Source organism: Cryptomeria japonica, unplaced genomic scaffold (genome assembly GCF_030272615.1).
Source record: "Cryptomeria japonica unplaced genomic scaffold, Sugi_1.0 HiC_scaffold_1267, whole genome shotgun sequence".
Lineage (NCBI taxonomy): Eukaryota > Viridiplantae > Streptophyta > Pinopsida > Cupressales > Cupressaceae > Cryptomeria > Cryptomeria japonica.
Window position 1 is genome coordinate 3,325 of NW_026729798.1, and position 25,773 is coordinate 29,097.

The 25,773-nt window shown below is 35.6% G+C and overlaps 2 protein-coding genes across 2 annotated transcripts; both read left to right on the forward strand.

Annotated features, from left to right (window-relative positions):
• Positions 1-5,932: 5,932 nt before the first annotated feature.
• On the forward strand, positions 5,933-7,192 carry LOC131044469 (probable F-box protein At4g22030). The gene has a single exon (XM_057977796.2). It carries the CDS (start codon positions 5,933-5,935, stop codon positions 7,190-7,192), a length of 1,260 nt encoding a protein of 419 aa, XP_057833779.2.
• A 13,100-nt stretch (positions 7,193-20,292) lies between these two features.
• Positions 20,293-22,420, forward strand: LOC131056592 (probable F-box protein At4g22030). The gene is made up of 3 exons (XM_059216249.1): positions 20,293-21,145; positions 21,859-21,884; positions 21,941-22,420. The coding sequence occupies exons 1-3, from the start codon at positions 20,293-20,295 to the stop codon at positions 22,418-22,420; spliced, it is 1,359 nt and encodes a 452-aa protein (XP_059072232.1).
• The last annotated feature ends 3,353 nt before the right edge of the window (positions 22,421-25,773 follow it).

Here is a 25,773-nt window from a genome sequence, read left to right on the forward strand (position 1 = left end):
TATTGAAGCTTTTGATTCACTATAGTAGTAGTTCAACAAAAGTTTTAGAAGTTTTTATTATGTTTGTGGTTTGTTGTTATAACTTGGAATTAGTGTAATTATTTCAAGGGGGAGGAATACCTAGGGTATCAGTAGGAGCTGATTGAGTAGAAGCTCTATACTTATAGATTATTTATAGTCATGCAAAGCGATGCAAAGGTAATCAACAGAATTATATTTTATTTATTGAATTTTATCATTTAACTTAGGGTGCGTGTTTTGATGACCCGTCTTTATATATCAAAATCTATGAGCACATGCATAGTTCAAAATAATAGAGATTGATATCAAAAAATAAAGTAAACAATATCAATATAGCTTAGAGGTTGAGATGTTCCAAAGGTTCTTCCAAGGAAGCTTAAAGGCAATCTCCTAGAAGGAGAAACTACCGAGGACATTCATCTAGTAGTTACGATATGCACAATAGGAAATTGTGTCAACATGGAAGGTTGGTTCCTCGTAATATTTAAATGTGAATTTTTTCGTGTTTGTTGAAAGAAAATTGTAGGACGAGACCTATTTGTGTACAATATGTGCAAGTCCTCCAACAGATTCTAGAGATTGAGGTTTTAAATTATTAAAACATTATTAATTTAATCAAAGATAGGCACCACTTTAATGAGTGTGTTCTTGGCTAGAAAATATTGAAAATGGTGTAAATGAATTGGTCTAAATTTTGCATTCAATAAAGAGAGGCATGGAGGGCTGTATCATCATAAAAGACCTCTTTCGACGGAGGGGAAGTGTTAGATGGGAAAGGAGAATTCTAGTGGTAAACTATTCTATCAAAAGATTGGGATCATATACATTGTTGTTATGAAAGATTTGGAATGTGCCATGTTATATGTAAAAAGGTATCTGACCACAATGTTATTGATTTGATTGTTAAACTCATAAGATTTTACAATAGATAAGATAAATTAAGATTTTACATAGCGGTAGAATACTTTTTGGAAAGATTTCGTAGCTTTCTATTTTTGATATGCAAAAGGTTTTTGTGTGGGAACATTGGCTTCACAAAAAAATAGTCTATCAAATTTGGTTCTTACAAAAGGAATACTGACATCGCTTGAGCACAAGCCTTGTACAGTACACTAGGATGAGTTGTCTATTCTTATACTACTTAATTATTTTAATTATGATTTTAAAATAACTAATATTTTTGGCTAAACAAAATATTTAAAGCTTGCAATATCACATTGTACTAAAATATCTCTTGGCTAGAGATGAATTCAAAAATTATTTTAACAAGATTTTAGTATTAAAAAAAGGTACTTTCATCGAAAAAATTGTTTTAGAGAAGTGATCGAACGGAAAGTGTTTGGGAGAGAATGAATTAGGCTCTGCAACTTGGTTGATTAAGGGTTTGTACGAAGGCCACTGCTTGTTTGTGTGTGACTTGCCTCACACAGGCCCAAGTTCGGCCAGCCTCGCTCACATTTAATCCGGGTCAAGACCTACCAAATGACCTCAAAATCGAGTTTATTAGTGAGTCTATTTCTTGCCCAATTGAATTTCTTCGTGGTATTAATGCCTATTTTCTGTGCAAGAGAGAAGAGAACATAAGGAAAAATTGCCCCCCAATCAAGAGACATGTTAAAAATAATAATCCCAGCAATCCTCCTGTTAATCCCAATAGTTATTCCTCTGCCATTGTGTCGGTTGACTCTCCTTCGCTTCTTTTCTTTACTCCCCTCTCCCTTCTCTTGCAGTTTCCATTCCTGCTTCATGGGCCCCCCCCTGGTGGTTCTACTTTAAGTATAATATTCGGTGAACATCAATTTGGTGGAATTTGAAGTATAATTGCAAACCTCTTGCTTTGTTACAAGGGTTCCCAGCTAAGCTGCGGGATGCGAAAGGCATTAATACCATGGCTGATATCCTCAATTATGGTCATCTCTTCAGCTAGAATGATATCTTGACTAAATACAATGTCCTCCCCTCTCCCCACAAGATCGACACCATTCTTAAACATGCTTTCTCCTCCCTTAGGCTCACTAAGCCTTGCCTCTTTGATGATTCCGAATTCCTCTTATATAAATGGCCTTATGGTTCCCGTCTGCATAATGTCAAAGCTAAATCTGTCTATTCTGTCCTTACCAATGATGATTCCATCCTTTCTCATGCCAAGTCTTGCTAGGGTTTGGGCCTTAATATTGTGTCCTGGCTAAAGATCTTTGCCAGCCTTTAGAAGAGACCAAATGAACCAAAGAAGAGGTCCTTTTGTTGGTTATTCTTGTTGCATAAGCTTCCTATTAGGAAGCGGGATGGTGACATTGCTATTTGCTCCCACTGTAGAATGTCCGAGTCTGTCAAGCACATCTTCTTTGACTGTCTTCTTGCTAAGGAACTTGTTTGGCATCTCTATGGGTTCTAATGTTATGATTTCAGAGGCAGTTACTGGTAGTGTTCAAAGCCTCTCAAAAGTTGCTAATTCGTTTTGGTCTATCTCTTCTCTTGAAATGTTATGGCTTTTTTAAACTTTCAAGAATGATAGTCTTTTTAATGGCAGAGATAGATCCCTTACCGAGTCTCTGAGGAGAGTCATTGTTTACAAAATTGACTTGCAGGTTACAGTGACTATGCAGCTAGCTCGGAGGAAGTTTGATATGTTTTTGCAGGATGGCCATACTTGGATCTTCACATGGGAAGTGTCACGTGGCTTCTCATGGAGAGGGACCTCTGAGGATAGATCTCCCTTTGAGGAAGGCTTGGCAAACTTCATGAGAGAATTATAGACTCATACCAGATGGGACCCTACTCTAGATGTACTTGTTGCAGTCCCAATGATTCATCCCTGTGTCGATCCCATTTTGTGGGGCAGGGAGCTGAGATGGGTTGATGGTCCACTAGGCTGGACTACTTGGATAGAGATAGTGGGGGACACTAGGTCTCCCGTGGGGGATATTATTTACTGATTATGTATATGGTATATATGATTATTCGGGGGGTAGTCTTTTTTGTAATGTTTCGTATACTTTGTACCCACTAATTTTGTCACTGCTGTATATGTAAGAATGGGTTTGAGCTTCGTTCTATATACTCTTTGGATGTAATGGTGCTTCCTTATATTTAATAGAGAAAAATATTTTAACAAAAATAAAGAGCAACAATTTATTACGGAAGATAAACTAAATTTCTAGAAGTGTGTGCTGCAAACACTAACACGTCTTGTACATGTGATCATTGTGCCATCGTCCAGTACATATTCTTGATGAAATGTATAATACAACCTAGAAGAAGTTTCTATATGTGTATAATGAAAATGAAGATCTTAGGGACTGTGTAAAATATATATAATAACATAATTACAAAGAGCTTAACTATTTAAATATTAAGACTAAAATTTTAAAATTAAAAAAGGAAGAATTTCAAAAGATATCACCAGACTATGCTTCATCTTTAGAAATTGAACCTGCATGTAAAGAGAAAAGAAGATAATGTTTTAGGGTGGTTATGTGAGGGCCTTTCCTCAATCAAATATCTCTTTAGGTTTTTTGACCTCCAAGACAACAAATATATAGAGAGAAATATGCAAACAATTTAGAGTAACGAAGTAATACATTTTGATATAGAAATGTCAAAGTACACTATTCTTACACTTGAAATATTCAAAGAAAAGAAAGAACCAATAGAATAATTAGAAAAAGAACAACAAAATTTGTAACAAGATCACTTTGGAATTCGACATAATACCTGTAAGAAAGATATTGTTGATTCAATTATTTTTTTTAAACATACCTAGGAAGGTGATGATACAAAGTCTTCAAGAAAATGACATACATAATATCTTAGAGCTTTGCTGGGTTTTGTAAGTGACATAATTTATAACAGTTGCAGTGCTTGTATTCTAGAGAGAAAAAGAACAAGTTTTTCCCCCAAATGGAAGAGTTGATAGAGTTTTGTTCAACGGAAATGCAAGCGAGAGCATTGCACTCAAATTATCCACGGGTTCAGGTAATGCTCCAATAACCATTTGAATTCAGGATTTTTGCGGACAGTAGGACATCACACATAACACCATCGTTTTGAATAACTTAAATCTAGAAAGTCAAATCCATCATGAAATTTTCAGAAACATCAAATTTATGTGTTAGGATTTTGTAATTAAAGTGTTTTATAAATTAGAGGGCTAATATGAGGACACGGTGAGGTGTGAAATTACAAGAGTGTGCAATATTTTTGGCACTACACTTGCATCATAGGAAATAGTCCTCATTGAAGAAACTAAGTAGTTTAGGGTGTGTGTAGCTCTCAATCCCTTTTCTCTTACATATGATAATTTCAATAGGATGCAATATAAGGGTTTATGTACTCAAGTATGTGGAAAAACACACTAAGAAATGTACACACACATTAAGAAATAACATAGATCTCTTAGGAGGAGATGCTTGATGGGTGGGGCTATATGTCTTAGTGCCCCCTTTGTTATTTCTTTTTTCTTTTCTTTGTTGTTAGCCAATTCTTGGTCGTTATTTCTGATATTTGTTAGTAGTAGTTGTTCTACAAACAATTTAAAAACCCTCCATTTGTTTGGATGGTCGGCTTGAGCTTGAAGCCCTTGTTTTGTTATTTGACTGATGGTTTTCCATTTGGATGTATAATGGGTTTGGGCTCTTCAACACTTAATCTAATAAAAAACATATACTATAAAACTTGTACATACACAAAAAATGAGATATAAAAATTAATTATATAAAACATGTAAGGAATAAGGAAGTATATATATATATTCACTTTTAATTTCGTTTGTTTACTTAAAAATATTATCTATTTTACTTGTAAGTATTGACAATTATTGCTTAAATTTCTTTTTCTGATTGTTTGATCTATTTATATTAAATTATTTTAATTGATAAAAAGGTAGTGCTTCTATAAATAAATATACATGAAATAATTTGTAGACCTTAAACTCCACGTTCGCAATCTTCTATAAGAGTAGAAGATCAAGTTTCATATTAAACATGGCTTGAAGGCAAACTAAAAGCTATAGTGTGAATGAGTCATTGAAAGAAAGAGAAAATAGGCGAATGAAGAAGGATCTATATTGTCAAAACATACTCTCTACATTAGTATTCTTTCATAATAAATTTGATCTATATTGTCTTAGATGAAACGAGGTTCCACAACTAGATTCCATCCAAGCATCCAAGTAGAATGGGTACCACTAAATTATCACGAAGAATGCGTAGAATTGAATCCCAAACTTACCAAAACTGGAAATGGGTCAAAATTGAATGAGGCTCCACAAATAGAATGGGTACAACTAAATTATCATGAAGAATGCGTAGAATGGAGCCCCAAACTTACCAAAATTAGAGATGGGTCAAAATTGAATGATCAAAATGAAGAAGGAAAGATTCTTATAAAGAAATAACAGTTGCGCTTCAAATTTAGAAATGAAATCATATAATGGTTAAGTGTCTATTCGAGGGCATTTCTTATCAAAAACCTTGTCTTGGTTTTCTCACCTATACTATATTGAAAGACTAACATGAAAATTATTTAAAATAATAAATTAATGGATTGTGAGATAGAAAAGTTTCAATTACGCTATGGAAACACTTGAAATAATCAAATAAAAATTAAAAAATAGAATAATGAAGGGAACAACAAAATCAGGAGGAGGCCGGGTCAAGTTGACTGGGTAAGATGATGTAACTCTCGCAAGCTCGTTCAATTCCAACGTCTCTGTTGTCGACCGCAGAATAGGTCCGAGTGGAGACTAGGATCCTTTATAAATGCCCGCCCCACATTTTTATTCTTCATCTTCATAAACAGAGTAGCGGGAATCGGAATTGGGCTTTCCTATAATCTGCATATTCGTAGAGCTGAGGATTGATTGTTTTCATCGAATTCATAGAGGGAAAGAGAGAAACGCGCAATTATAATTATGGAGGCTCTGAAGCTAACAAGAGCTCTTAAGAGTAACACAGCTTTGCAGACAGTGACACAGAAACATGGTCATGTAAGATTAGCGAATTATGCGAATAAATCATGGCGTATAAATCTTGATCGTCGTGAGAGTGGCCCCGCAATGATTGTGGCTTCGTTGGATGGTCCAAGCACAAGCACAAGATACCTGCAGCAGAAGCAAGCTGACTTGTTCATACGCCCGCTAACCCAGTTTCACATGGACCAAAACCCGAACAAAGATGAAGAGATGGTTGTGGCAAAGCTGCGTTTGGTGGCGGCAGCAGCGGCAGACCGGGCAGAAATGCACGGTGTCCTGGCAGAGCAAAGAGACGGATGGAACAAACTCCTCCTCGCTTCCCTCACCAACATCACGCTCGCCGCGCTCATTCTCCAGGCTTTACCCAACAAGGATAGTAATAACGTTGTCGCCACACTTTTGTATGGCTTCTCCACAGCTTTGATGTGCGGTGTAAACAAAATCCAGCCTTCGCAGCTAGCGGAGGAGCAGAGAATGGCGGCGCGGCTCTTCCGTCAGCTCAACACTGACATCCACACAAACCTTGCTCTGCCTCCCCACCTTCGTCAGGACAAGTGTGCAGAATCCTTCCTCGCCAAGGCCTACAAAGCGGTGCTTGCATTGGATGAGGCTTATCCTCTGCCTCTCTTCCCCGGTATGCTCGACAAATTTCCCAAGATTGTACGACCGACAGTGTGGTGGCCTCAACATGAACAATATCATCAAACACAGAACCGACGTCCCCATACTGACAACAACACAACCATCAATGGATGGAGTGCAGAGGTAGAGGAGGAGTTGAGAGGTATTTCGGAGACGCTTAAAACTGGTGATATTGCAGAGTATGTGGGGCTCAGCCGCAAAGTACTGGGAGCAAACAGTATTCTTGCAATAGCCGGCCCGTTGCTCACTGGGATTGCAGGGGCACTGAATTTGAATGGCGCAATGTTATCTATGTCAATGGTGGCGGGCGTGTTGGGTGTTGTGGGCAACACACTCAGCCATGCAGGTCAGGTCGGAATGGTTTTTGAGATGTACAGAAACTGCGCAGGATTCTACCATTTGCTGGACTCCTCCATCTCAGACACTCTGAGCGAGGCAGATCCAGAGGAGAGAGAAAACGGAGAGCTATTCCATTGGAGATTGGCCTTGCAGCTGGGTCGCGATCCTCATTCTCCTCTTGCAGATTCTGCCTCCAAATTTGCCGGCAAGCTTTTCTGATTAATTGTTAATACACACAGACACGCCCCATTTTTTCAGGCTCCGGCCTTGTACACAGCTATACATACATGTTACATGTGATTAATCCATACAAACTCTTATCCTCACTTCAGCCTCACGTTTCTCTTGTTCTACAAGCTGCCTGATTTGTGATGCGTGATCGATGCAGTGCTCTTTTCTTTTTTCAAAGATTGTTTTATATTAACTCACCATTGAAGGCATGTGGAGCTTACAGGACGCAGCTATTCTGGCTCCAAAATGTTATATTCGTACGTCGTGTTATATGACATTCGTGAAAATCACAGCCGTTAATCGCGTTGTCGACGGTCAATAACACGCGAATGCCATATAACACGACGTACGAATATAACATTTTGGAGCCAAAATAGCTATAGCCGAACTTACACACTACCCAGAAGGATCAACAGAATATTTGTTTCTATAACCAGGGATTTGTTAGGAAAATATAATGCCAGTCTCACACAAGAGCAAACGAACTATACTCATAAAGTGGATGGCTTCTCTTTTTTCATCGACCTTTCACATAGGAGATTTTTTGAATGCAAGCAATGCTTAGAGGAGAACGGGAGTGAGAGAGGGGGAAGAATGGAAGTAACCACAAGAAGAGAATACGCATAAGTACGATTCTTGAGAAAGAGTTTCGAAAAATCTCAAGCCTCCATAGCACACATGTCTGGAATGTATCATTTAGCGACATCCATGGTTACAATACATTCATAGAATATCAATTTGAGACGCTACCGGTCCTCCATTGAAAAGGTTGGAACGTGACCTTGCAAAATAAGTTCGATACGTCACCTATACCCTGCCTCCAATAAATAGGCTTGAAGAAATTAAATATTTATTCTGTAATGATGGATCGACTAATAGGTCATCAAGATCGATGCCTCTCGAATTGGGAACAAAGTTAGGGCAAGAGAAGGTTATCGGTATTTGCATAAACCAATTGTAAAGACAATTATGCTCTACACCTCTACATCTCAACAGAACACATAAATTTAAGATTAGTCATGCATTCAAGCATTCGTATAACTCCACAATAGCTAGGAGATAATCCACATCTACTACGGAAGGGCCCATTGCAGTTATGTGCAATGACTTTCAGCGTTACACCGATAGCAAATACATAAATACACCACGGAAATGAAGTTGACACGAGTAGTCACGAGGCACCCTGTCATGAATCCCCAATAAAAAACCTCCAAGGTGCATATTACTTATAGAAATCCAAAAGCAAATGGTTCCTCGAAGATTCTTATTACAAATCGAGCTACAAATTAGGTGTGTAGAACTGATTTGAGGGTTTCATTGGTCCAATACTAGGCAAGATGGGTTCCACAATGGTAGAGAGCATTAGACCTTTAGAAGAATCCATATTTTACTCCTTCACAAAAGCGGCACACCATGTCGTACTTAATGTCTAGCTACATGCAATGTATTGAAAGGTTTTACGGGAAAACCCATCTACTTTCGAAACGCCCCCCTCTTTTCATGCCTTGCAACTCATTCCACATTTTGTGTGTTAATAATTCTCGATTTTCCCATTCTGTGCGCTCTTCATAAAACATTTAGGGAAAAATAACATTTTAAAGAGAACCGTTTGTAGTTATTTAATGCCATGTTTATAAAATATTCTCTTTATAAAATTGATGCCTCTTATATAGTTTTCAATTTAAGAGCCTAAGATCTCGTGAGGTACTAGCTGCAACCAAGTGGGCTCATCAAAAAAATATATTTTTGTTCCAAAAAAATATTTAGTTTTAAATATTAGCCGGAAATTCTATAAGAGGACTTATTATTGAGGGAGGCTGCCGATGCAACCTTTTATTTCGTAGGGTTATCATTCTCAAAAACATAATTATACGGATATTCTAGAGAGAAATATATAGAGTAGAAAAGAAAGTGATAGAAGTAATTAGGACATAAATTTAATGAGTCAGAACCTCCAAAAGTTGTAGAGGTTTTTCTGATGAAGAAAAGACCATCCTAGGCGGATAATTGAACAGTATTAGCTGCTAGAATTATAGAATCTTGCAACACGAGCTACCAAGTGCCTATTGTGGACCCCAAATCAATCATTTTTAGTCGCGTTCAAGATACTAGAGGTTCTCAATAGATCCATAGAGTCATGCAGACAATGAAGACACACATTTATTAGGTAAATATGTCCTAGTTTGATCATTTAATATCATTGTTCTTTCTACAATTAAGGCTTGGCGTTTTTAAATTGGTTTCCACGTTGCCACTATGGATTAGGAGTTAGAAACGCTAGGGATGCTTCCTCACATTACTTGTTTTAATCCCAAATACTTTTAGACTTCTACTATTCCATATTCCAATTGAGATAATCCCAACTTCCCAGTCAACATGCACTATTTCATTTGTGCCGATTAGGTCCACACTAGTTTATTATTAATTATGATAATTTTCAAATTGCGATTAAGAAAAAGGAAAATTTTAGAAGTAAAAACATATTATTTAGTCTATATTTGACATTGATAGGATAGATTTTACACCTTAGTTCTTCATTACTATTGTTATACATAATAATGCAATACTTGACACCTACTTCGTTCATAAAATAGGTGGAACTTGTCTCAGGCGAAAGAGTTCCCGTCCAACAATTTATGTCCAATTTATGTGCGATTTTCGCGTTACCTATTTTAGATCTCAAGCACATACATATTTTTATTATCATTATCTTTTATCACATGTTACATACGCACCTTTATGACTTGTTTAGGTAAGTGTATTTTATTAAAGATTAATTTTCCTTTAAGGTTTTGTGGCCAAACAAATCCCAAGCCGAATATCATAATCTTTCATTCCCACTTGAAACTTGCAACAACTCTTATTCAATTATTATGTTTACTTCTTTTATTTCTAAGGCAACATAAATTTATCAAGTTTATCGAAGTCCCTCTTATAATTTATTCATTTATTCTTATTTCGAGTTTTAATACAAAAGAGTTTGTTAGTTTTTAATGAATATAATTAGCCTAAATATTTATATTAGTATTAGAAAGTTAGAGTGATAATAATATATTTTAAAATAAAAATGATAGAAATGTTTTCGAAGATTCATTTAAACTAATAAATAATATGGACTGTTTATATTTTAGAGTATTATGGCCTTTATTCCCAATGTCATTTTTTATTACTTGTTTTTTTAATTTTCCTTGAAAAGAAGATATATTTTTATAAAATATTCAAGTTACTTCAGAAAAGTCTAAAGTAGAAATTCTATGCACACAGACTCTTCAAATCGAGCTGAAAAATAGAAGAATTAGTCGAGCGAGGTTAATAAAATGAATTTAATATTTACTCGTACAATCAGTTAACTCTAACAATATTTTTTCCGAGTGATATCAACAAAAAATTAGTTTTGTTGAATTTTCAACAAAATTGCACAAACAATTGAATTCAATATAACAATGAACTCCAAGAAATCTATTATACGACTTGAGTCATTGAAAAACAATATGTATAGTTTAGAGAGACATGCACAATTACTGAGTGTAGCTATTGGGTACTTTCCACTGCGACACATGACTTTCTGTGTCCTATTATGCACTCTTGATCCCTACCCACATATAAATTATTTCTAAATTAGTCCCATTGATGACCATAGAGACGACTTTCCCATGGCGCACCTAGACTAATGCTTCAACATCGTACACAATTACAGTTGCACGTAACATGTGTATTAAATTCAAAGTCTTATATGCCTTATAGCTTATCATTTCTTTTGTTTGACATCTGATTATCTTTTTAACGTTACAAGCACACAACCTAATAAATAGACTAAATAAACACATTTTTTGTGCTATATGCGAGAGTATTAGGAATAAGTTGTCTTAGCCGTTGATTTAATAGTATTGATTATTTAGTTATTAATGCTGATATGATGTTGATAATTTACCTACATAATTAAATATAATATGCATTGGATGATGCCATTTGCTATCGTAACATCGACATAAAAAATTGGTTCCTAGTAAGAGTTAAATTTTGAATTTGTTGTATTTACAATAAAAAAAGTGGAGTGCGATACATATTTCTGGATAATATGTGCTCTGCCTCTAGGAAATAGTAGAGATTGAGGTTTTAATACAAAATTATTATGAATAGAATCAATGATAGGCATCACTTTAGTGAGGGCTTCCTTGGCCGGAAAATTTTGAAAGTGATTTAAATTATAATATTTCTATTAGCATTCAAATGTGCAGTTTTAGATTCAAACTCATTGGCTCATGTTTCATGAGTATTGGTTCACAAGAATAGATATCTCATTTGAATGAAGGGTAAAATTAGCACTCATTGCATCTAGGTGATTCTAAAAGAGGTCAATAATTGTGCCTTCTCAGGAAGTAACTCATCTGAGTACTATTGCAACTCAAGTATCCTTAACCATGAAGTTTCACCACAGATTAAGCCCAATTAGCTTGCTACCCCATTTAAAAAAAATCATCAAGTGTTGTTCCTTATGAACCACTGACTATAGATCCCCTTTAGCTCAAAAATTGATAACTACTCCGACTCAAGTGCATTTAACCATTACAACACTGCTTTGACTTAAGTGCACATAACAAAGAATTTTTTACCAAGGCTAAGCTCATGTAGCTTGCTAACCCATTTGGAGAACGTTCATGAAGTGTTTTGCCTTATGAACCTTTCCTTATAGAGCCCGTTTAGCTCATTAATTTATATATAGGAAATATTTTCTATCGCAAGTAAAACTATGATATTTCCATCAATATTACTAGACTGAGTGACCTCTTGGGAAGATCCAATTCCTTACCTTTGTCGGCACCACCTAGATGTAATTAGTTCCAAGTGTACCGTTCATTGTCATCAGAGATGGGTTCTTGTGAACCAGTTCTCATGAAACATGGGTCAACGAGCTTGACTTGAAAGCTACAAAGTTTGATTTTGATAGCAATAGCATCATTTGAATTGCTTTTGAAATTATCTCCTACTTATGGATTGATGAGCTAAAGGGGCTCTATAATGAATGGTCCATAAGCCACAACACATGCTCACGATTTTTTAAATGGGGTACCAAGCTAAGTTGACCTAATCTTGGGGGAATATCCATGCTTACGCGTTCTTGAGTTTAACTTATACTATGTAATGTGCTTCTTGATAAGTCTTTTCTTTTATAAATTGTCTTAGGATGACTTGTGGCACTTTATTGGCACAAGGAGACAAAGGAATTGACACTCTTGTGACATTATTCTATCTGCATCATCATTCTTCCGTTTTTTCATAAATACTCTTTTGTTGTACATTTGATTTGTGCTCTGACGGGGATGATACAAAGTGTTGATGCATTTAATTCTTTTTCATGTTGACCTAGAATCATTTGCTTTATGTTATGTATTCCTCCTCCTTTGTAATTTAAAGTCCATTGTATTTTTGGTTTGAGATTAATTATTATTTTTTATATTGATATACATTATTTTCCACATATTCATGCTAATCCACGATCTTTGGATCCGTTATGTGTTCTTGTACGGTGTTTGTATGTGGAATCACCTCAACTTGATTATGTTGAGGGCATGCAATGTCCTTATTTTCTAATGTATACTACCCAAAATGCTTGTCAACACTCTATCAAAATTATGGAACAAATAATGTTATTTCTTGGCTAGTAGTCTTTGGTATAGTTGGTATTAAGATAACCTAGTAAATCTGAGATTTTTTACTAGCCCATGAGGTCTTCACATGTTCATGATCCATCTATAATAACATCTGTTCAACCTATGAGTTATGAACCCTTGTGGATATGGCTCCTAGTAAGCATCTGTGGATATTGCTAGTTTTAGAGGCCATGATTTGTGTGGACATTACTCCTTGTTAGTATCTAAGGATATTTCTGGTCCTAGAAGTCACACCTTCTGACTGTGGATATGGCTCACTAGTAGGAGTGTGAAGATATTACTATTTCTAGATGCCATACTTTGTTAGTAGTGTATGCTACATGTATTCTTCATGCATGTGATGTGTATTCTCCGTGCATATTTTTGATTTTGATCAATTATTTTTCTAACCTTGTGCTTTGAAGATATATTTTACTTTTTTTTTTTACATTCTTGACCTTTTATTTTGGTAATATGGATTAATGGTAGCCTAAGTCTTGGAGGATGCAACCCTTTCAAACTTTGAGCCATCCTATCCCTTAACTGTTCTCAAGAAAGCATGTCTAATTTCTCCCTCTTCTAATATGGATATGAGCATAAGTTCTTAGCCCCGATGGAGGCAATATTTCCTGTCATAAATTGTTGACCTTAACAAAATCACATTAGGATTATAATACATTTTAGCATGTGCTTAATTTATGTATTTATGGGTCTGATTTCAGGACCGCTTTGGTAAATTAGGTTATTCCCCCTATTCGCGTGTATTTTGGTACACCATTTTTCTAGAACTAGGGCACCTAGTGTCTCTGTCATGGTAAAATGGGCTCAAACTTTGAGAGATGAAAGACATCCTTGAAATTTGTGTGTTTGAACCTTTGTTTGTCATCCTATACTGAAAGAATATTTGGAAAAGGTTTCCAAGTTGCATATAAATGCAACTCCCTTTCTCATTTAAAAGTCTAGCTATCTAACGTTGTTTAGAATTCTAATACTAGGGAACCCAATTCATTTGTCTTGCTAATTTGAACAATACTTTCTGGGAAAGGTAAACAAAGCTTCCTAGTTTTGTTTTCTGACCATCTCATAAACCTCTATCACCTTCAATTATGTGTGTCAAAATCTTCTGTCTAGCATAGTTAGGTCCAAATTTTAGTGCCAAGTTCCTCTATATGTGACTCCATCTCATATCCACTTTACTCTTTTTTTATTTCATTCTGTATCTTCTACATTCTATCAAATTTAGTCTTTTTCCTTTTTTAACCTATTTCACTAAGGACTCCCACAAAATTCACTATACCGATATTTTGCGATAAAGGGATATTAATCCAAGTGCCTAGCTCTTTCTTAGGGACAGCAAGTAGGCTTATGATTCTTCCCAATCTAATATAAGTATTGGGATCTAAGTTAGTTTGCATTGATCAATGTTAGAGATCCTCAATTCCCTATTTTTCAATCATTAAGCCAATTTTTATTATAATGTATAGAGATTTAGATATTCTCGTGAAGTATTGAAGCTTTTGATTCACTATAGTAGTAGTTCAACAAAAGTTTTAGAAGTTTTTATTATGTTTGTGGTTTGTTGTTATAACTTGGAATTAGTGTAATTATTTCAAGGGGGAGGAATACCTAGGGTATCAGTAGGAGCTGATTGAGTAGAAGCTCTATACTTATAGATTATTTATAGTCATGCAAAGCGATGCAAAGGTAATCAACAGAATTATATTTTATTTATTGAATTTTATCATTTAACTTAGGGTGCGTGTTTTGATGACCCGTCTTTATATATCAAAATCTATGAGCACATGCATAGTTCAAAATAATAGAGATTGATATCAAAAAATAAAGTAAACAATATCAATATAGCTTAGAGGTTGAGATGTTCCAAAGGTTCTTCCAAGGAAGCTTAAAGGCAATCTCCTAGAAGGAGAAACTACCGAGGACATTCATCTAGTAGTTACGATATGCACAATAGGAAATTGTGTCAACATGGAAGGTTGGTTCCTCGTAATATTTAAATGTGAATTTTTTCGTGTTTGTTGAAAGAAAATTGTAGGACGAGACCTATTTGTGTACAATATGTGCAAGTCCTCCAACAGATTCTAGAGATTGAGGTTTTAAATTATTAAAACATTATTAATTTAATCAAAGATGGGCACCACTTTAATGAGTGTGTTCTTGGCTAGAAAATATTGAAAATGGTGTAAATGAATTGGTCTAAATTTTGCATTCAATAAAGAGAGGCATGGAGGGCTGTATCATCATAAAAGACCTCTTTCGACGGAGGGGAAGTGTTAGATGGGAAAGGAGAATTCTAGTGGTAAACTATTCTATCAAAAGATTGGGATCATATACATTGTTGTTATGAAAGATTTGGAATGTGCCATGTTATATGTAAAAAGGTATCTGACCACAATGTTATTGATTTGATTGTTAAACTCATAAGATTTTACAATAGATAAGATAAATTAAGATTTTACATAGCGGTAGAATATTTTTTGGAAAGATTTCGTAGCTTTCTATTTTTGATATGCAAAAGGTTTTTGTGTGGGAACATTGGCTTCACAAAAAAATAGTCTATCAAATTTGGTTCTTACAGAAGGAATACTGACATCGCTTGAGCACAAGCCTTGTACAGTACACTAGGATGAGTTGTCTATTCTTATACTACTTAATTATTTTAATTATGATTTTAAAATAACTAATATTTTTGGCTAAACAAAATATTTAAAGCTTGCAATATCACATTGTACTAAAATATCTCTTGGCTAGAGATGAATTCAAAAATTATTTTAACAAGGTTTTAGTATTAAAAAAAGGTACTCTCATCGAAAAAATTGTTTTAGAGAAGTGATCGAACGGAAAGTGTTTGGGAGAGAATGAATTAGGCTCTGCAACTTGGTTGATTAAGGGTTTGTACGAAGGCCACTGCTTGTTTGTGTGTGACTTGCCTCACACAGGCCCAAGTTCGGCCAGCCTCGCTCACATTTAATCCGGGTCAAGACCTACCAAATGACCTCAAAATCGAGTTTATTAGTGAGTCTATTTCTTGCCCAATTGAATTTCTTCGTGGTATTAATGCCTATTTTCTGTGCAAGAGAGAAGAGAACATAAGGAAAAATTGCCCCCCAATCAAGAGACATGTTAAAAATAATAATCCCAGCAATCCTCCTGTTAATCCCAATAGTTATTCCTCTGCCATTGTGTCGGTTGACTCTCCTTCGCTTCTTTTCTTTACTCCCCTCTCCCTTCTCTTGCAGTTTCCATTCCTGCTTCATGGGCCCCCCCTGGTGGTTCTACTTTAAGTATAATATTCGGTGAACATCAATTTGGTGGAATTTGAAGTATAATTGCAAACCTCTTGCTTTGTTACAAGGGTTCCCAGCTAAGCTGCGGGATGCGAAAGGCATTAATACCATGGCTGATATCCTCAATTATGGTCATCTCTTCAGCTAGAATGATATCTTGACTAAATACAATGTCCTCCCCTCTCCCCACAAGATCGACACCATTCTTAAACATGCTTTCTCCTCCCTTAGGCTCACTAAGCCTTGCCTCTTTGATGATTCCGAATTCCTCTTATATAAATGGCCTTATGGTTCCCGTCTGCATAATGTCAAAGCTAAATCTGTTTATTCTGTCCTTACCAATGATGATTCCATCCTTTCTCATGCCAAGTCTTGCTAGGGTTTGGGCCTTAATATTGTGTCCTGGCTAAAGATCTTTGCCAGCCTTTAGAAGAGACCAAATGAACCAAAGAAGAGGTCCTTTTGTTGGTTATTCTTGTTGCATAAGCTTCCTATTAGGAAGCGGGATGGTGACATTGCTATTTGCTCCCACTGTAGAATGTCCGAGTCTGTCAAGCACATCTTCTTTGACTGTCTTCTTGCTAAGGAACTTGTTTGGCATCTCTATGGGTTCTAATGTTATGATTTCAGAGGCAGTTACTGGTAGTGTTCAAAGCCTCTCAAAAGTTGCTAATTCGTTTTGGTCTATCTCTTCTCTTGAAATGTTATGGCTTTTTTAAACTTTCAAGAATGATAGTCTTTTTAATGGCAGAGATAGATCCCTTACCGAGTCTCTGAGGAGAGTCATTGTTTACAAAATTGACTTGCAGGTTACAGTGACTATGCAGCTAGCTCGGAGGAAGTTTGATATGTTTTTGCAGGATGGCCATACTTGGATCTTCACATGGGAAGTGTCACGTGGCTTCTCATGGAGAGGGACCTCTGAGGATAGATCTCCCTTTGAGGAAGGCTTGGCAAACTTCATGAGAGAATTATAGACTCATACCAGATGGGACCCTACTCTAGATGTACTTGTTGCAGTCCCAATGATTCATCCCTGTGTCGATCCCATTTTGTGGGGCAGGGAGCTGAGATGGGTTGATGGTCCACTAGGCTGGACTACTTGGATAGAGATAGTGGGGGACACTAGGTCTCCCGTGGGGGATATTATTTACTGATTATGTATATGGTATATATGATTATTCGGGGGGTAGTCTTTTTTGTAATGTTTCGTATACTTTGTACCCACTAATTTTGTCACTGCTGTATATGTAAGAATGGGTTTGAGCTTCGTTCTATATACTCTTTGGATGTAATGGTGCTTCCTTATATTTAATAGAGAAAAATATTTTAACAAAAATAAAGAGCAACAATTTATTACGGAAGATAAACTAAATTTCTAGAAGTGTGTGCTGCAAACACTAACATGTCTTGTACATGTGATCATTGTGCCATCGTCCAGTACATATTCTTGATGAAATGTATAATACAACCTAGAAGAAGTTTCTATATGTGTATAATGAAAATGAAGATCTTAGGGACTGTGTAAAATATATATAATAACATAATTACAAAGAGCTTAACTATTTAAATATTAAGACTAAAATTTTAAAATTAAAAAAGGAAGAATTTCAAAAGATATCACCAGACTATGCTTCATCTTTAGAAATTGAACCTGCATGTAAAGAGAAAAGAAGATAATGTTTTAGGGTGGTTATGTGAGGGCCTTTCCTCAATCAAATATCTCTTTAGGTTTTTTGACCTCCAAGACAACAAATATATAGAGAGAAATATGCAAACAATTTAGAGTAACGAAGTAATACATTTTGATATAGAAATGTCAAAGTACACTATTCTTACACTTGAAATATTCAAAGAAAAGAAAGAACCAATAGAATAATTAGAAAAAGAACAACAAAATTTGTAACAAGATCACTTTGGAATTCGACATAATACCTGTAAGAAAGATATTGTTGATTCAATTGTTTTTTTTAAACATACCTAGGAAGGTGATGATACAAAGTCTTCAAGAAAATGACATACATAATATCTTAGAGCTTTGCTGGGTTTTGTAAGTGACATAATTTATAATAGTTGCAGTGCTTGTATTCTAGAGAGAAAAAGAACAAGTTTTTCCCCCAAATGGAAGAGTTGATAGAGTTTTGTTCAACGGAAATGCAAGCGAGAGCATTGCACTCAAATTATCCACGGGTTCAGGTAATGCTCCAATAACCACTTGAATTCAGGATTTTTGCGGACAGTAGGACATCACACATAACACCATCGTTTTGAATAACTTAAATCTAGAAAGTCAAATCCATCATGAAATTTTCAGAAACATCAAATTTATGTGTTAGGATTTTGTAATTAAAGTGTTTTATAAATTAGAGGGCTAATATGAGGACACGGTGAGGTGTGAAATTACAAGAGTGTGCAATATTTTTGGCACTACACTTGCATCATAGGAAATAGTCCTCATTGAAGAAACTAAGTAGTTTAGGGTGTGTGTAGCTCTCAATCCCTTTTCTCTTACATATGATAATTTCAATAGGATGCAATATAAGGGTTTATGTACTCAAGTATGTGGAAAAACACACTAAGAAATGTACACACACATTAAGAAATAACATAGATCTCTTAGGAGGAGATGCTTGATGGGTGGGGCTATATGTCTTAGTGCCCCCTTTGTTATTTCTTTTTTCTTTTCTTTGTTGTTAGCCAATTCTTGGTCGTTATTTCTGATATTTGTTAGTAGTAGTTGTTCTACAAACAATTTAAAAACCCTCCATTTGTTTGGATGGTCGGCTTGAGCTTGAAGCCCTTGTTTTGTTTTTTGACTGATGGTTTTCCATTTGGATGTATAATGGGTTTGGGCTCTTCAACACTTAATCTAATAAAAAACATATACTATAAAACTTGTACATACACAAAAAATGAGATATAAAAATTAATTATATAAAACATGTAAGGAATAAGGAAGTATATATATATATTCACTTTTAATTTCGTTTGTTTACTTAAAAATATTATCTATTTTACTTGTAAGTATTGACAATTATTGCTTAAATTTCTTTTTCTGATTGTTTGATCTATTTATATTAAATTATTTTAATTGATAAAAAGGTAGTGCTTCTATAAATAAATATACATGAAATAATTTGTAGAACTTAAACTCCACGTTCGCAATCTTCTATAAGAGTAGAAGATCAAGTTTCATATTAAACATGGCTTGAAGGCAAACTAAAAGCTATAGTGTGAATGAGTCATTGAAAGAAAGAGAAAATAGGCGAATGAAGAAGGATCTATATTGTCAAAACATACTCTCTACATTAGTATTCTTTCATAATAAATTTGATCTATATTGTCTTAGATGAAACGAGGTTCCACAACTAGATTCCATCCAAGCATCCAAGTAGAATGGGTACCACTAAATTATCACGAAGAATGCGTAGAATTGAATCCCAAACTTACCAAAACTGGAAATGGGTCAAAATTGAATGAGGCTCCACAAATAGAATGGGTACAACTAAATTATCATGAAGAATGCGTAGAATGGAGCCCCAAACTTACCAAAATTAGAGATGGGTCAAAATTGAATGATCAAAATGAAGAAGGAAAGATTCTTATAAAGAAATAACAGTTGCGCTTCAAATTTAGAAATGAAATCATATAATGGTTAAGTGTCTATTCGAGGGCATTTCTTATCAAAAACCTTGTCTTGGTTTTCTCACCTATACTATATTGAAAGACTAACATGAAAATTATTTAAAATAATAAATTAATGGATTGTGAGATAGAAAAGTTTCAATTACGCTATGGAAACACTTGAAATAATCAAATAAAAATTAAAAAATAGAATAATGAAGGGAACAACAAAATCAGGAGGAGGCCGGGTCAAGTTGACTGGGTAAGATGATGTAACTCTCGCAAGCTCGTTCAATTCCAACGTCTCTATTGTCGACCGCAGAATAGGTCCGAGTGGAGACTAGGATCCTTTATAAATGCCCGCCCCACATTTTTATTCTTCATCTTCATAAACAGAGTAGCGGGAATCGGAATTGGGCTTTCCTATAATCTGCATATTCCTAGAGCTGAGGATTGATTGTTTTCATCGAATTCATAGAGGGAAAGAGAGAAACGCGCAATTATAATTATGGAGGCTCTGAAGCTAACAAGAGCTCTTAAGAGTAACACAGCTTTGCAGACAGTGACACAGAAACATGGTCATGTAAGATTAGCGAATTATGCGAATAAATCATGGCGTATAAATCTTGATCGTCGTGAGAGTGGCCCCGCAATGATTGTGGCTTCGTTGGATGGTCCAAGCACAAGCACAAGATACCTGCAGCAGAAGCAAGCTGACTTGTTCATACGCCCGCTAACCCAGTTTCACATGGACCAAAACCCGAACAAAGATGAAGAGATGGTTGTGGCAAAGCTGCGTTTGGTGGCGGCAGCAGCGGCAGACCGGGCAGAAATGCACGGTGTCCTGGCAGAGCAAAGAGACGGATGGAACAAACTCCTCCTCGCTTCCCTCACCAACATCACGCTCGCCGCGCTCATTCTCCAGGCTTTACCCAACAACGATAGTAATAACGTTGTCGCCACACTTTTGTATGGCTTCTCCACAGCTTTGATGTGCGGTGTAAACAAAATCCAGCCTTCGCAGCTAGCGGAGGAGCAGAGAATGGCGGCGCGGCTCTTCCGTCAGCTCAACACTGACATCCACACAAACCTTGCTCTGCCTCCCCACCTTCGTCAGGACAAGTGTGCAGAATCCTTCCTCGCCAAGGCCTACAAAGCGGTGCTTGCATTGGATGAGGCTTATCCTCTGCCTCTCTTCCCCGGTATGCTCGACAAATTTCCCAAGATTGTACGACCGACAGTGTGGTGGCCTCAACATGAACAATATCATCAAACACAGAACCGACGTCCCCATACCTTAGTTACCAGAAACGAGAAACGAGAAACGCAACCGCAACGGCAACGTGACGAGAAACCGAATAGTTAAAGGTTGCGTATAAGAAACGTATATATATATATATATATATATATATATATATATATATATATATATATATATATAATTATAAAAAATTATTTTACATAAATGAAAAAACATGGAGTTTTATATATATTTTCATTAAAAAACTTTATTTCAGCTTGATATTCTGAAACATTAGTGGAAGATAAACATAAATTATATTAAGATATTACATTGCATGAACCGTAGATATTTATATTAGGAGATAAATTATCTAGATATTGCATTGCATGAATTGTAGATAATTATATTGAAATATTTTGCATGAGGCTGTATAATTAATGTTAGTTAAAGTTATATATTTAATGTAACTAACATGACATAGAAAACTATAATCTGCATCTACTAGTTAATCTAAAGTTAAACCATGAAACATGCAATTTCACATGCCAAAAAAAATCACTGTGTCAATGTTAAATCAATAAAAATCAATTACTTTACTGTCAAATCTGTTTAAAACATTTACTTTACTATAAAAACCTGTTAAAAACAATTACTTTACCATTTAAAACATTTACTTTACTTTAAAAACAATTACTTTACCATTTAAAACATTTACTTACTTTAAAAACAATTACTTTACCCCACTTATAAGGGAAAACAATTATTTGACTGACAAATCAAAACAATGGAAAACATATTACAAACGCTGAAAACATATTACAAACGCTGCAGAAACGGCCGTTAGAAACGAGAAACGCGTTTCTCCCGTTGAAACGCGAAACGACGGGAGAACGTCGCGTTTCTGGCAACTAAGCCCCATACTGACAACAACACAACCATCAATGGATGGAGTGCAGAGGTAGAGGAAGAGTTGAGAGGTATTTCGGAGACGCTTAAAACTGGTGATATTGCAGAGTATGTGGGGCTCAGCCGCAAAGTACTGGGAGCAAACAGTATTCTTGCAATAGCCGGCCCGTTGCTCACTGGGATTGCAGGGGCACTGAATTTGAATGGCGCAATGTTATCTATGTCAATGGTGGCGGGCGTGTTGGGTGTTGTGGGCAACACACTCAGCCATGCAGGTCAGGTCGGAATGGTTTTTGAGATGTACAGAAACTGCGCAGGATTCTACCATTTGCTGGACTCCTCCATCTCAGACACTCTGAGCGAGGCAGATCCAGAGGAGAGAGAAAACGGAGAGCTATTCCATTGGAGATTGGCCTTGCAGCTGGGTCGCGATCCTCATTCTCCTCTTGCAGATTCTGCCTCCAAATTTGCCGGCAAGCTTTTCTGATTAATTGTTAATACACACAGACACGCCCCATTTTTTCAGGCTCCGGCCTTGTACACAGCTATACATACATGTTACATGTGATTAATCCATACAAACTCTTATCCTCACTTCAGCCTCACGTTTCTCTTGTTCTACAAGCTGCCTGATTTGTGATGCGTGATCGATGCAGTGCTCTTTTCTTTTTTCAAAGATTGTTTTATATTAACTCACCATTGAAGGCATGTGGAGCTTACAGGACGCAGCTATTCTGGCTCCAAAATGTTATATTCGTACGTCGTGTTATATGACATTCGTGAAAATCACAGCCGTTAATCGCGTTGTCGACGGTCAATAACACGCGAATGCCATATAACACGACGTACGAATATAACATTTTGGAGCCAAAATAGCTATAGCCGAACTTACACACTACCCAGAAGGATCAACAGAATATTTGTTTCTATAACCAGGGATTTGTTAGGAAAATATAATGCCAGTCTCACACAAGAGCAAACGAACTATACTCATAAAGTGGATGGCTTCTCTTTTTTCATCGACCTTTCACATAGGAGATTTTTTGAATGCAAGCAATGCTTAGAGGAGAACGGGAGTGAGAGAGGGGGAAGAATGGAAGTAACCACAAGAAGAGAATACGCATAAGTACGATTCTTGAGAAAGAGTTTCGAAAAATCTCAAGCCTCCATAGCACACATGTCTGGAATGTATCATTTAGCGACATCCATGGTTACAATACATTCATAGAATATCAATTTGAGACGCTACCGGTCCTCCATTGAAAAGGTTGGAACGTGACCTTGCAAAATAAGTTCGATACGTCACCTATACCCTGCCTCCAATAAATAGGCTTGAAGAAATTAAATATTTATTCTCTAATGATGGATCGACTAATAGGTCATCAAGATCGATGCCTCTCGAATTGAGAACAAAGTTAGGGCAAGAGAAGGTTATCGGTATTTGCATAAACCAATTGTAAAGACAATTATGCTCTACACCTCTACATCTCAACAGAACACATAAATTTAAGATTAGTCATGCATTCAAGCATTCGTATAACTCCACAATAGCTAGGAGATAATCCACATCTACTACGGAAGGACCCATTGCAGTTATGTGCAATGACTTTCAGCGTTACACCGATAGCAAATACATAAATACACCACGGAAATGAAGTTGACACGAGTAGTCACGAGGCACCCTGTCATGAATCCCCAATAAAAAACCTCCAAGGTGCATATTACTTATAGAAATCCAAAAGCAAATGGTTCCTCGAAGATTCTTATTACAAATCGAGCTACAAATTAGGTGTGTAGAACTGATTTGAGGGTTTCATTGGTCCAATACTAGGCAAGATGGGTTCCACAATGGTAGAGAGCATTAGACCTTTAGAAGAATCCATATTTTACTCCTTCACAAAAGCAGCACACCATGTCGTACCTAATGTCTAGCTACATGCAATCTATTGAAAGGTTTTACGGGAAAACCCATCTACTTTCGAAACGCCCCCCTCTTTTCATGCCTTGCAACTCATTCCACATTTTGTGTGTTAATAATTCTCGATTTTCCCATTCTGTGCGCTCTTCATAAAACATTTAGGGAAAAATAACATTTTAAAGAGAACCGTTTGTAGTTATTTAATGCCATGTTTATAAAATATTCTCTTTATAAAATTGATGCCTCTTATATAGTTTTCAATTTAAGAGCCTAAGATCTCGTGAGGTACTAGCTGCAACCAAGTGGGCTCATCAAAAAAATATATTTTTGTTCCAAAAAAATATTTAGTTTTAAATATTAGCCGGAAATTCTATAAGAGGACTTATTATTGAGGGAGGCTGCCGATGCAACCTTTTATTTCTTAGGGTTATCATTCTCAAAAACATAATTATACGGATATTCTAGAGAGAAATATATAGAGTAGAAAAGAAAGTGATAGAAGTAATTAGGACATAAATTTAATGAGTCAGAACCTCCAAAAGTTGTAGAGGTTTTTCTGATGAAGAAAAGACCATCCTAGGCGGATAATTGAACAGTATTAGCTGCTAGAATTATAGAATCTTGCAACACGAGCTACCAAGTGCCTATTGTGGACCCCAAATCAATCATTTTTAGTCGCGTTCAAGATACTAGAGGTTCTCAATAGATCCATAGAGTCATGCAGACAATGAAGACACACATTTATTAGGTAAATATGTCCTAGTTTGATCATTTAATATCATTGTTCTTTCTACAATTAAGGCTTGGCGTTTTTAAATTGGTTTCCACGTTGCCACTATGGATTAGGAGTTAGAAACGCTAGGGATGCTTCCTCACATTACTTGTTTTAATCCCAAATACTTTTAGACTTCTACTATTCCATATTCCAATTGAGATAATCCCAACTTCCCAGTCAACATGCACTATTTCATTTGTGCCGATTAGGTCCACACTAGTTTATTATTAATTATGATAATTTTCAAATTGCGATTAAGAAAAAGGAAAATTTTAGAAGTAAAAACATATTATTTAGTCTATATTCGACATTGATAGGATAGATTTTACACCTTAGTTCTTCATTACTATTGTTATACATAATAATGCAATACTTGACACCTACTTCGTTCATAAAATAGGTGGAACTTGTCTCATGCGAAAGAGTTCCCGTCCAACAATTTATGTCCAATTTATGTGCGATTTTCGCGTTACCTATTTTAGATCTCAAGCACATACATATTTTTATTATCATTATCTTTTATCACATGTTACATACGCACCTTTATGACTTGTTTAGGTAAGTGTATTTTATTAAAGATTAATTTTCCTTTAAGGTTTTGTGGCCAAACAAATCCCAAGCCGAATATCATAATCTTTCATTCCCACTTGAAACTTGCAACAACTCTTATTCAATTATTATGTTTACTTCTTTTATTTCTAAGGCAACATAAATTTATCAAGTTTATCGAAGTCCCTCTTATAATTTATTCATTTATTCTTATTTCGAGTTTTAATACAAAAGAGTTTGTTAGTTTTTAATGAATATAATTAGCCTAAATATTTATATTAGTATTAGAAAGTTAGAGTGATAATAATATATTTTAAAATAAAAATGATAGAAACGTTTTCGAAGATTCATTTAAACTAATAAATAATATGGACTGTTTATATTTTAGAGTATTATGGCCTTTATTCCCAATGTCATTTTTTATTACTTGTTTTTTTAATTTTCCTTGAAAAGAAGATATATTTTTATAAAATATTCAAGTTACTTCAGAAAAGTCTAAAGTAGAAATTCTATGCACACAGACTCTTCAAATCGAGCTGAAAAATAGAAGAATTAGTCGAGCGAGGTTAATAAAATGAATTTAATATTTACTCGTACA